Raw genomic sequence first — 12,259 nt, forward strand, 5'->3', positions numbered from 1 at the left:
ATAGTTAGTTGCAACTATTCTGCTCTTGGAGTATGAAAATGTACAGGGGAGAACGATGATATAAAGCATTAAGATTTTAAGCTCGCGGTTAAATTTAAAAAGTGCTGAGAAAGCAAACAGAAGGTTTGGAACTCAAACAGCAAACGGAAGCGCTAAGCTAATTAGCAGAACTGAAAATAGTAATCCATCAGCGCAATAAGAGCCCTGGGCTTAGGATAAAATTGGAAACTTGCACACATTTAGATATACTTTAATACTTTAACACAAAAGGCAACAGCTCTGATAGGTTTAGCGTATTGTAAGGTAATGAGATTTTGTGTATTTCTTTAAATACCTCTTACTAACAAAGCTGAACACAATAGAACAGATAAATCTCACTTAACAGACAATGTTCCCCTACGTTATGTCCACAGGTGTGAATTTGACCTATGCACAGGGGCGATCAGCAGTCATTGACCCTTTGATCTGGGTCAGTTTGGTCAACTTCCCACAGTAGATCACTGGATGTGGAAGCTCCACAAGAGCAAAATGTTTCATGGACGAATCTGGAAACACAGGAAATAGTGAACCGAGTACGGGCCGCCGTTATCCAACCGACGAGCCGTGCTGAAAACGCCAAGCCATGCCTGAGTGTGTGTTGCCATGAGAATGAGAGGCTGTGTTTCCCTAGCAACCACTCTGCAAATATGCCGCCTTCCTCCAGTCTGCACTCTCTCCTGATGAGATTCGATGATGCAAGGGCGGCAGCAGCGGTGTTAATAGTTGCACCAGTCAGCAGGTCAGACGTGGCCCAGGCTGCATAAGAAGCACAATAATGAGATTAATTTGATGAGCTTTAAAGTACAGAAGAAAATGCGACATGTGCGTTCAGCTTTCCAGGTGTTGTTTTTACAGGTAGTTTTGAAACTAAGTTAGCAAGTTTATGTTGCTAACTTAACTTAGCGATAGCTTTAACATTGCTCCTTTAAGAAGGCTCCTTGTGTAAGCCCGTGACACCAGAAGACTGGATGTTTTAGCCCCGCATTGCAGGTTTTAAGGCTCAATTCCAATTTTTTTGCTAAAGTAAAATTTTTGCGTGGTGGTTCACATTTCCAAATGTATGCGACCTGAATGTGTGAACTGCAAACAAACTAAAAGTGTCCCGCATGCGCAGTAGAGGACGCAATAACGTCACAGGTATCAAACATGCTAAAGTATTTGTGCATATTAGCTGATCACCATCCTCAAACCCAACGAATACCGCAAGCCTGTAGTATTTGATGTTTTTCAGCCACAAAGCCGAAAAGAAAGATTTTTCTTCACTTACTGCCTGGTCAAGCCCCAGCCATTTTGCTGTGGTGTGCAGAGTTTGATGATGATCCTCTTTCCTTTCTGTCCGTCTTTTCCAGGTGTTGGGTGCTGATGCTGTAACCAGCGCGAGGAGCTGAGAAGCCCCGGTTGATGCAGTGAAGTGTTCCAGTGGGATAAACACAAGCAAAGAAGGTAGGGAAACAAAAGACAGTGAGAAAAAAAACGCATTACTTTTTCGAGCGCTGGCTCACTCTGCGCAGCTGCTGAGCGGGTTTGACCCGCAGGCCAGTGAGCGTCCCGTCACTCAAGGGCAGTTTGTGGTTTCCAGAAAGACTCTCAGAGGGTATAGAGGAAGCTCGAATTGGTGAGTTAATAGAAGTTGGACTTGGCAAAGAGAGCGAGTGCTGCTGTGTCTTTGCTCAGCTGCTGAGCTGTAACAGGAGGATTCTTTCAGTGGGAGCTGAAAGGAGCCAGGAAGACTTAGCTCAGCTGCTTGGCTCCCGGTCTAAACCAGGTTTGCTTTTCATGCCCATGTGGTCGCAGAGATGTGTCTTCATTGAGACTCAAGGAGGCCCCTCGGCTTGGTTCCTCCTCTTTGCTCCCTGGTTGCGTAAGAGGAATTATTTGCTCCACTTTCACTCTGGTTATCTAGAGGTTGTGTCTGTTTGCATGTATGAGAAACTACTTCGACCAGAAGCCAGCGATCGCACTTCCCGATTCCAAAAATGTCGTGCCTCAATGCTCCAACAGTCAGTGATCTAATGACTATTATGCAATGCGTGGCCCCTATTGCCTCCCGCCTCGCTCTTAGACGTCTTTGCACCCAAGGGCCACCAGCAAGAGCGAGTGGCCCCCTGACGGAGATGTCCTGTGACAAAAGGAGGCCAAAAAGTCAGGAGAGTGCTGCTCAGTGGTGAAATGGAGAAGTGAGGCAGAAAGGAGAGCTGCAGGGAATATTTTTTGAGGAACCCATCGTGGTGTCAGAAACTAAAAGAGAAAATGAGCTTTTCAGTGCAACAGAAACGTGAGCAGCGACAGAGAGGCATCAGAAAGAGGCAGAAATTAACAGAGCCTCGGGTCTGCGGCGAAAACCTCGACGCTGCACAGCATCGCCCTCTGAACAAGGTGTGAACAAAGAAAGAAAGAACTGAGCAGCATCCGGGTCGAAGCTAATAGAGAAAACCACAGGGCTTTAAATAGACGTCGAAAAGAGAAGTGCGAAGTGGACTTCACACTCAAACAGAGGGAGGAAGAGAGACACGAGTACGAGTTTACATCCGTCTCCAGAGAGGCGGCGAGTGGCAAACCAGAGCCGCTGCAGGACTCTGAGCTGGAATAACTGGGGGATTTACTCGCGGCGACGCTTTCAGAAGGCACAACGAGAAAGTAAGACAGGAGGAGAGAGTTGGAAGAGGAAGAGGAGCATCACTGAGAGGAAAAGAGGGTAAGACGACAGAGAGTCTGTGAGATTCTTTTGTAATTTCCTCTGTCTGAAGCTCGACATGCAGTGCCCTGGTGATTGCCACGAGAGAGGTGCAGTTTAATTTTAAAGACACGCATCACAGGTGGTACAACAGCGACTGTTTGTGCAAGCTTCACACCGTTTTCCCCTCCATCCTCGGCCGCGGCGAGCAGACGGCATTGCCAGGCCAACAGTATCCTGGCAACCATGCGCCGAGCGCTGCTCTGGGGATGGACCTCCTGCTGCTCCAGTCTAAGCTTCTCATGTGTGTGCTGATATGTGTGTGGATACCTCTGACAAAGGGAAACATTGCGTCACCTGGTTTTAGTCACTTGTGGTCGAGGATGTGGTTCGAATCTTCTCGACTCGACATCACGGCCCCTCATTAAGTCTCCTGTTCATGTATTCTCCAAGGCTATAAGGCAAAGTTAGATAAAGTGTGGGCTAAACTTGTGTGTTAGAGCAATGACTCAGCATGCAGACGTACTTCTTTGCTGATGCAGATGCAGAAGGATATTTGAGGAGGCATGGGTATCATCGGAGATGACGCAGGACGTCAATACCGTCCGGCTGTGTCTCGGTGCTGCATTGCGACCCTCGCTCTCGTTGAGTGGTAATGAAAAGACTGGGCCTTGTTCTTTTTCTACACGAGGGACGGTGGCATCTCATAAACATGCTAATGCTGGCTGTAAATCCTTCCTCCATGGACCGATAGGCCTCTCCCGAGTGCTAACATAGCACATAAAGTCAGCAGGGGAAGTAAAGCCTTGGCTTCTGTCACCATAGTCCTCCCGTTGTACAACAAGAAACACAGATTTTACATCACAGAGCTTTGTGTCTGTTTTTGCCGTACATGTCCCTGTTTGGTTTAAACTTTCTGGTAGTGAATGCTCCTGTTCCTCTACCTGCTCTAAAGACGCTCGGAAAGACTTTGAAACTCAGCAGTGTGATACCTTACCTTCAGTGCCTTGCAAAACTGTGCATGACCTTTGAACTTTTTCACATTTTGACATGTCACAATGACAAACCTCGATGTATTTTACTGGGCTTTTATGACATAGACCAAAACTAAGTAAATTGTGAAGAGTGCGGTGCTGTTTTCTTCTGATACCCAGACTCAGATGCCATGTAATCAGTGAATAAGATCTGCCTGTAGTAGTTTAATGCGGCAGAATGAATTTGGCTCAGTGCTTAGAGGAACTAACAGCATCACAAGGACCAGGATGAAGGTGTGTGAGGTTTAAAGCAAGATTACAGGACAACTGTTAGTCATGCAGTCCACATCTCTGCTATTGTTTAATACGAATAAACAAGTTGGTTAGACTTGATGAGAGGACAGATGAAGCTAAATCTGTCCATGAAGCTAAATCCAACTTCCACACCTTCCCAACTCAGCTCCTTCAGACTAGCCATCAGCAATTAGCAAACATATGATTGACCTGCGCTTCTGATGAGCTCATCATGGAAACTATTTCTCAGTCCAGTGTTCCTAAGAACTGCTGTAAACAGAATAATAGAAAGGTGTTGTTATGATGACGTGCTTAAGGCGCCGTGTCAAAAAGAGGAGGAGCTTCTTAAAGAGACAGAGGCCCAATTTCAAGGCCTCAAATTGAAAAGTCCAATTTCTTTTCATTTATGTTTGATATATACAGTATTTTTATAACAGCTGAAGGTAACATAGTTACTTATCTGTGCTATAAAGTTGTACTATGTATCCAGAAAATAAGTAATACTGTACCTTTAAATATAATTCAGAATCTTTGTGAAAACTTTAAAATGAATGATCACATTCACGTTTAGTTTATTACTTCACAATAAAGACTACATTTTGTCCGTCTACTCTTGAAATCCCAATGAAATTCATCCTTATGAATATAATGTTGCAAAATGCACATGGATACTTTTGCAAAGCACTGTACTTCTCATGCTATGTGTGTTTTTTTGAGCTCTGGCATCTACCACGTTGGTTCAAAGGTAAAACAAAAAAAATCTCTGCAAAGCATCTATAGACCACACTGCCTATAAAAGCCATTAGATGGGAGCAGTCTGTATACGGCAGGTTTTTATTGGGTTACTATAGCAATGTAAACGGATTAAGACCACTGCCCAGCTCTAGTGACTCTCAGTAAGTGAGCTAAATGATTCGGCGCTGGATTTAGACCACGATGTAAGTGGATACAGCATATTGGACATAAACTGTGATCAGTGTCACTGATGGCTGGAACGTCTGCTTCCGCTCTGGAGATGCTGCCTCAACAGAAGGACGGAGAAGACGAGGAACAAGGCAGAAATGCAGACTGGTTAGACGAACCCGAGGTGTTCTCCATGTCTCTGCTGTGTGTTGGTGTGTTTTCTTGCGCGCTGCCAGGTCCTGTATGCATTTTGTTGTTTCCTCCCGTCCAGGTCGCTGGCCATGGGGAACCTCATTAAGGTCCTTGGCAAGGATTTAGAGAACTGTCCGCATTTTTTCCTGGACTTTGAAAGTAAGTGAGCGCCAGGGTGTGTGTGCACGTGTCCATGTGCTTGAATTGTGAGTGTGGAGCGGAAGGTGGCGCCGTGGGAGGTCGGTGGCCGGGTACCGAAGGGAGGGCAGGGAGGGGAATGTTCGGGTGTGAGCTGCTGAGTCGGTGATGGAGTGTTGTTGAGGGTGTTGTTTCTCATTATCAGATGCTCTTCAGTCCCACTCTCACTCAGATAATTGTGTAGATACCATTATTAGACATCAGCATTTCTGGGAATCAGAACAGAATCACCGGCAGCAGACAAGGCCTGGGCTGGCATGACATTCTAATGCCCTAAACAGAAACACCTTGATTTCATGGTAATACAGCATTCACAAAAAATAAAGTGCTATAATCAGCTTTGCTTAAAATACACATAATGCTTTTTTGGGGTTGTTGGGACAGTAGGAGTACCCAGAGAAATCTCATGCGTTCCCTAAAGCCAGGACCAGGAAGCTACATTTTATTTGTATAATTTTTCAGGCTGGAGTTAGCAATTATTTTAGTGATCATTTATCCCATCAAATATTCTGACAATTAGTCAAGTAATCCAAAAATAAATGGGCACACTATGGATATAGTCATTTAAACACTTACAATATTCAAAATACATAAAATAGGCAAATAAACAATTCAGTTACTTTTCTAGATAAGAACAGAAAAAATATATTGCTTAAGTTACAATAAAATTGCATTGCTTAAGTTTAGTGCACATGATTATTTGGTTAGTAAATTAGTTGTCGAGTATTACACTCGACAACTAATTGTTTCAGCCCTAATCAGTTTTAGCTATTCACATTTTGAGACAAATACAAAAATGTGTAAAAAGTATTAAAAACTTACCAATTGCTTGTTGCTAGGCTGCCAGCACCTCCTTTGGACTGAATATGAATTCACAGGCGTCTACGTTAGTTGTTGCCATTCAGTGGACTGTGTCTGTATGGATATTTAGTAGGTAAAGATTGTGTAGATTTTTTTTTAAGCTCAAGAAAGAAATATGAATTTAGCCTTTTTAAGTAGTGAGTTAGCTAGCTCATCAGGGAGCTAGCAGGCTACATCTGTTTAGGGCTACACCTTAAACAGATGTACAGAGTGGTGAAAAAGACAAAATAAAAGCAAATAATGACCAATAAAATTTTTCTAAACACCTAAAGTAGTTTTGCTTGTTACACCTGATGTCAGGAGCTTGACAAGGCCATGTTAGCTAACTACTTTAGCCACTTAGCTACCAACATGATTAGCTTCACTTGTTTCATAAAGTTAAAGGGAATTTTCTTCCTTTTACCTTCATACACACCTAACTGACAGCTTGCAGCTTCAGGTGAGAGGTGGGGAAGCAGAAAACTGGACATTTGAAGACAATGATATACCTTAAAACCAGCCTTTGCCTATCATAGAAAAGTATACAAGCTTTATATTTTGGAGGATTAGATATGTGTTTGATGTCTTCAGTTTTTTTGTTTTTTTTTGTCACCACAAACTAGTGTACTCCAGGGATTTAGCCATGCAGTTATTGTTTCCATGCAGGTTTCTATGCCGCGTTGGTGAGCAACATGAGAGCGGGACTGAAGATGCTCTGTTGTCAGTGTTGCCATGCATCACCCAGGCCTTACTCCCACCATGCCATTCCAACAAACCGCTCTCTCATCCGGTCGACCACCTCCACCACGCCGCCTCCTGCACGCCACACACATATGCGGCTCACACACACACATATCCATACACCCGTGTGCGCACAACCCCCCCTCCACCCTGACACGGCCATCCCCTCATCACCCACAGACTTCTCCCCTCTCTCTGTTCCAGGGGGCTCATGGGAAACCTCCTGAAAGTGCTGGCTTGCGCCGAACTTGAGCATGGGCCAATAGTTTTCCTTGACTTTGAACGTGAGACCATCAGCTTCTTATTTTGAGTTATCCCTTTCTCTTTGTTGCCTTTCCCTTTTATTTCAACACCATTCCATCCGCCTTAGCTAACCATCGTACCATCTCTACTTCCTGGTTCCCCCCCCCTCTTCCTCTGTTCTGTTTCCCCTCACTCTTTATCTTTTCCTTTCACGGACTGGCATTTTTGAATCATTTGGCTTCTTTTGAGAGAATCCCTCAAAAGAAGGGACTGCTATAAGATGGTAAGCAATACGCTTTGATCGTCACAGACAGAAAGATGAGAACAATTAAACAGCAAATGTCAGTCCTGCGTGGGTTTTTTGTTGCTCGCCGATGACAATGTTACACACAATCTTTCGTCATCCGAGTACATCCTCCTCATCTCCTGCTGGATGTCGGGTCTTCCTGCGTGTTTGCTTTCCACTAATGCGGGTGTATGAGAGTGTGATGAAGAGGCTGAGAAAGAGAGAATGACTGTGGAGAAAACTGTTGTGAATACAATCACTCGTGCTCCTTCTTCCCCCACTTTAGAGGCTGCAGTGCAAAAATCATCCATCCTAACAAGATCTTTGACGCCTTAAAGTTGATTGAAATCAAACGAACTGCAAAGTTATTTCCATTCTCACTGATCAAATATCAGTTTTCTTCTTTATTAGTTATTACTTATGTTACCTGCTAGAAACTTGACGAGACCAAAGAGCCTGTTAGGATGTAGATGCACAGGGTGGTAAAAGTATTTCCCTCCTTAAAGATTGTATCTGTTTTTGATTTTTTTTTTTTTTGGTCACATTTAAATGTTTCAGATCAAGCCAGTTTTAATATCATGAAAAGCTCGGTAATGCAGTTTTCAAACGAGGTATTTCATTTGTTACGGGGAGTAAAGCTAGCCAATCTGTGAAACCACGTGAAAGTATATTTGCTCACTTTGGTAAACCATCAACTAGCTGTGATTTACCACAGTTTGTGTCATTAGTCAAACCCAAGTCTGTAGAAGCAAGAAACAGAACCTGTCTGACAACATGAAGTAGGCTAACACGCTCCAGTCTGCCAAGACTCCAGGAAACCAGAACGAGAACAATTAGAGAAGAAATAAAACAGTGATGAACCTTCTCAGGACTGGCCAGCCTCCCATTGTTGCTCCAAGATGAAAAAGACAAGAGTTAACAACTGAACAAAGACAAAGAAACTGGGCAAAATGGTTTTGGTGGCTAAAACTGCTGTTTACCAAAATAAAACCCCCCAAACACAAAGACCAGTCTCATGTTTATTTTATTCATATTGGAGGGTTTAAGAGGATGGACAGCATGTTTAAGGAATTGGCTCAGCATCTTACTGGGATTTATGGGCATTCTTTGAGTAGGCCACTCCAAAACCTTTTCTTAGTGTCTTGTTTTTCCAAACCATTTAGACGCAGACTGGCTGGCGGGCTTTGGATCATTGCTCTGCTGAAAAACCCAAGTCCGCATGCACTTACGGTCACAGACTGATGGCCAGGCGTTCTGATTCAGGATTTTTCTGCTAGAGAGCTGCATTTATGGTTCCATCAATCACAGCAGGTTCTCCAGAAACCGAAGCAGCAGAGCAGCCATGGACCTCGTTTGACTGTCGGAATGATGTTCTCTGAAATGCTGTTAGCTTTGAACACAACTTCCAGAAGGTTCAGCTTTTGTCTCATCAGTCCACAGAATATTTTTCTGAAGGATTTTGGGGATCACCAAGATGTATTTTTGTGCCAAATAAGTCTGGAAAGTTTTGGCCAAAATCCCTCGAAAGAGGCATAAAAGACTCAATGCCTGTTGTCACTTGATAGCAGTTGTTACCACCGAAGGCCGCGTAACAACTTATAGGTTTTTCACACAGGTTCAGGTTGGTTTGGCTAGCTTTCTTCCTCATTTACTCAGATTTTCCTCGCCTGATATTGAAATTTATTTGACCTGAAACGCTGCAAGTACGTCATAGTGTTGGGGCGAGGGGGAGGCAAATACTTTCTCACAACGCTGTATTTGCACTGTGTCCGTTCGTATCCTGCCCTTTCTTTGCCACCTTCCCCCCTTTAACAGCTGTCTTCCTCCTTCTCCTCCTCCCTCGCCAGCTGTACGTTAGAGCAGGAGCCGGGGGAGTGCACTGCTGCTGGCGTGAGACGTCAAACTGTCAAATAGGCTGAATTCCTCCCCCCGTTTCATTATGCATGTGATTCACTCGACTTCAAAAGCAAAAATGAATGAGTCAGAGTAGGGAATGGCAGCTTTAGAAGACCCCAATCCCTCCTCATCCACCTCTGTGCCATCTGTGAGCTCTCTCTCTCTCTCTTTCTCTCTCTTGTGTTTCTTTCTCTCTCTCAAATCGGGGGAGGCACTCACCTCTGTCACACAAGTCTGGTTTGAGCCGACCTTTGCTTGAAAAGTTAACCACAAGGCTGTGTTTGAATGGCTGCAGGCGACATTTTGTGGACAGCTTTTTAAAAGTTTTAATCATGACAACATCATGCTTAAAAATGAACATTTTAGAAAAAGTTTTACCATAACGATGCACAAAACTGGGTTTTTAAAGCCACAACATTGGGTAGAGAGATTAGCGTTTACATGTGAATTTAAAATTACACACAAAAAAACATTTTGCACAATAAAATAATTTCAGGAGTAAACTCTCTGTTTCTTGGTAACACACAGCCAATCACATGGCAGCAGCTTACCTACACCTCCAAAACAGATACCTGCACATCATCACAAATCACGACTGGATTTTTCCAGCATCAGCTCCATCGATCCACTGCTGCAACCTCTAAGGTTTCTGAGCTACTACAAGTTTGGGGATTTCTCTTTTTTCCCCCCCTGTTAAATTAATAACAAACAAATAAAATCATGACAGGAACAGGATTATTCCGATCCGTCACACTGGATGAAAGAGAACGAAACTTTCTGGTGGACGACACCGAGCAGCTGGGTCCGTTCAGATGACGATATCCTAAACGTGGTTATCCGATGGAAAGAATAAAATGGAGCTTTATGGTGCAACAAATTGATGAGTAGAGAGAGGAGCGAGCCTGCAGGGAGCGCAGTCAGGCTACTTGTTGTTTCCTCCTGTTTTATCTCAGCTAAACTAACGAACACACTTCGCTTACAAGAGGGATTCCTGCTCCTCCCGTTTAGGTCTTCAGATTGGTTTGTTATCGCTCCCTAATTAACACCTAGTTAAGACGGCGTGTTGTTTATCCGGAGAATAAAGGAGGCTGTAATGAGGCGTTATAAAAATAGTCAAGGTTGCAGCGCTTAATAGGGCGGCCGATGTGTGCATGAGGACAGGGCACATTTCCCCTGACTGCTGGCTCTCGGCAGGGCGGCTGCCATCATCATCGGCGGCGCTGCGGCCCGGGAAAACACTCCCTCACGTTCCACCTGAGTCACACACACAGGCAAGAAACCCAAACGGTACCATGACTCAAAGAGAGCACGTCCTGATCTTTACGTCCACTCACCATTAAAATAAATGCTAGAGTGATTCTGGTCTTTTAATGATTCACTTGAAACCTTTTTTTTATAAATATATATATAGGTGGGTGTGATCGCACGACTCACATGTACGCAGCTGTTTTCAGTCTCTGCTAGTAACAGGTCGCCTATTTATTAACTACACACACACTCAAACACACTCGCCGGACCTGATTGCAGTTCGTGTTTTGCAGCTTTTGGGCCTGGAGAGGACCCACGCACTCGGGGGAAGGCCAGGATTTGTGTTCAGCACACACAAGCAAAATTCAAATAATTGTGTAAGCAACAATTAGGAGGGAAAATTTGGAGAGTTTGGTTTTCTCTAATCCACACAGGTTCAAAAATTAAACGTATAGTCAAATTTAATACTTGGATACATATCCTTCGACAAGTTGCAGAGAAATCCTTTTTGCCTCTATACCCACCAATCGGCTTCTGGCATATCTCTGGAGAATATTTTGTTATTATTATTATTTTAGTAGGTAGGTCTCCAGATACAGACATTTTGACACAGGCTGTACATTATTAATGGGGATTAAGCAGAAGCTTAATCTGCCATTATTCATTCCAAAACACATTTTAATGCGCTAGGTATCAGGAGCTGCGTTTCCATTCATTCTAAAATGGAATTGTATATCTTTATTTGAGGCAAACTTGTAAAAACTGCATGATGAATTCAAACTTGTGCACCTGATTCTTATTCCTAAAATTCACCCAAGTAGTTCATTTGAACAGAAAAGTTCATTTTCTGTTCAAAGCAAAGTTCATTTTCTGTTCAAAGCCCCAAATGAATAGGAAATTTAAGCGAACGATGAGGCTCTGTGCCAAAGCGTACAAGAACAGAGCCGGTCTGGATATTTTCTTCCTTTAGCAACTAACTTTAAAGACAAAAAAGTAAAAAAACAAAATAAATCTGCATCAGTCCACAAAATTGTTGGATAGCTATAAAAGTGGTAAAAAAAAAAAAAAAAAAGAAGAAGTATAAGATAATTACATGGATTAGAGGAATGGACAGTTGAGACATATTTTCAATCCAGCCTCCCAGAAACTATAACTCAGATAAATCAGTGTGATTTACTCCATTTGGTTTGCAGTGTGTAGTCAGACCTGCTGTGTGACGGAGGGCCTCCCAAACTAACCTGTTGACACAGTTTTAGTAAGAAGTCAGTGAGTGACTCTTTAACTCCCAGCCCAGATATAAACCTCGATTTGATGAAGTTCTGCAGCCTCAGAGAGAGGAAGAGAGAGAAAACTCAGGGGGGGGTTTCTCGACCTTCTAGGATAATTTTCGCTCTTTCTTCCTTATTAACCTCCTTCTCTCCTCTTTTTTTTACCCCCTTCTCTCGCTCTTGGACTTCTTTCTGTGAATACGCTCATCCCTCCTGTTCGCCTTACATCACCTTCCTTCCCCCTTCCCCCCGATCAGATGCCCAGCCCACCGAGGCGGAGACGGCCGTGTGGAACCAAGTCAGCGCCGTGCTGGAGGAGGCTCACGGGATCCTGGCCGAGCTGCAGTCCTACAACGGCGCGGGGCAGGAGATACGAGAGGTGCGGCGCGGCACACACACACACACACACACACACACACACACACACAGAAACAACAGAACGATTTGGACTGAGAGCGTCACA

The 12,259-nt window shown here is 43.8% G+C and overlaps 1 protein-coding gene across 5 annotated transcripts in view; it reads left to right on the forward strand.

Annotated features, from left to right (window-relative positions):
• The window catches only part of fam49al (family with sequence similarity 49 member A, like), a 40,169-nt gene that overhangs the window by 13,999 nt on the left and 13,911 nt on the right, over window positions 1–12,259 (forward strand). Inside the window, exons 2-4 of one of the 5 annotated variants that reach the window (XM_028035150.1) lie at window positions 1,389–1,482; window positions 7,060–7,139; window positions 12,054–12,175. In XM_028035150.1, coding sequence (XP_027890951.1) covers window positions 7,067–7,139; window positions 12,054–12,175 — 195 coding nt within the window. In that variant the 5' untranslated portion in view covers window positions 1,389–1,482; window positions 7,060–7,066. Of the gene's footprint in view, window positions 1–1,388; window positions 1,483–1,887; window positions 2,735–5,155; window positions 5,236–7,059; window positions 7,140–12,053; window positions 12,176–12,259 lie in introns of those variants that run through there. The other 4 variants (XM_028035153.1, XM_028035151.1, XM_028035154.1 and 1 more) reach the window with 4 other exon arrangements.

Source organism: Xiphophorus couchianus, chromosome 13 (assembly GCF_001444195.1).
Source record: "Xiphophorus couchianus chromosome 13, X_couchianus-1.0, whole genome shotgun sequence".
NCBI classification, from domain to species: Eukaryota; Metazoa; Chordata; class Actinopteri; order Cyprinodontiformes; family Poeciliidae; genus Xiphophorus; species Xiphophorus couchianus.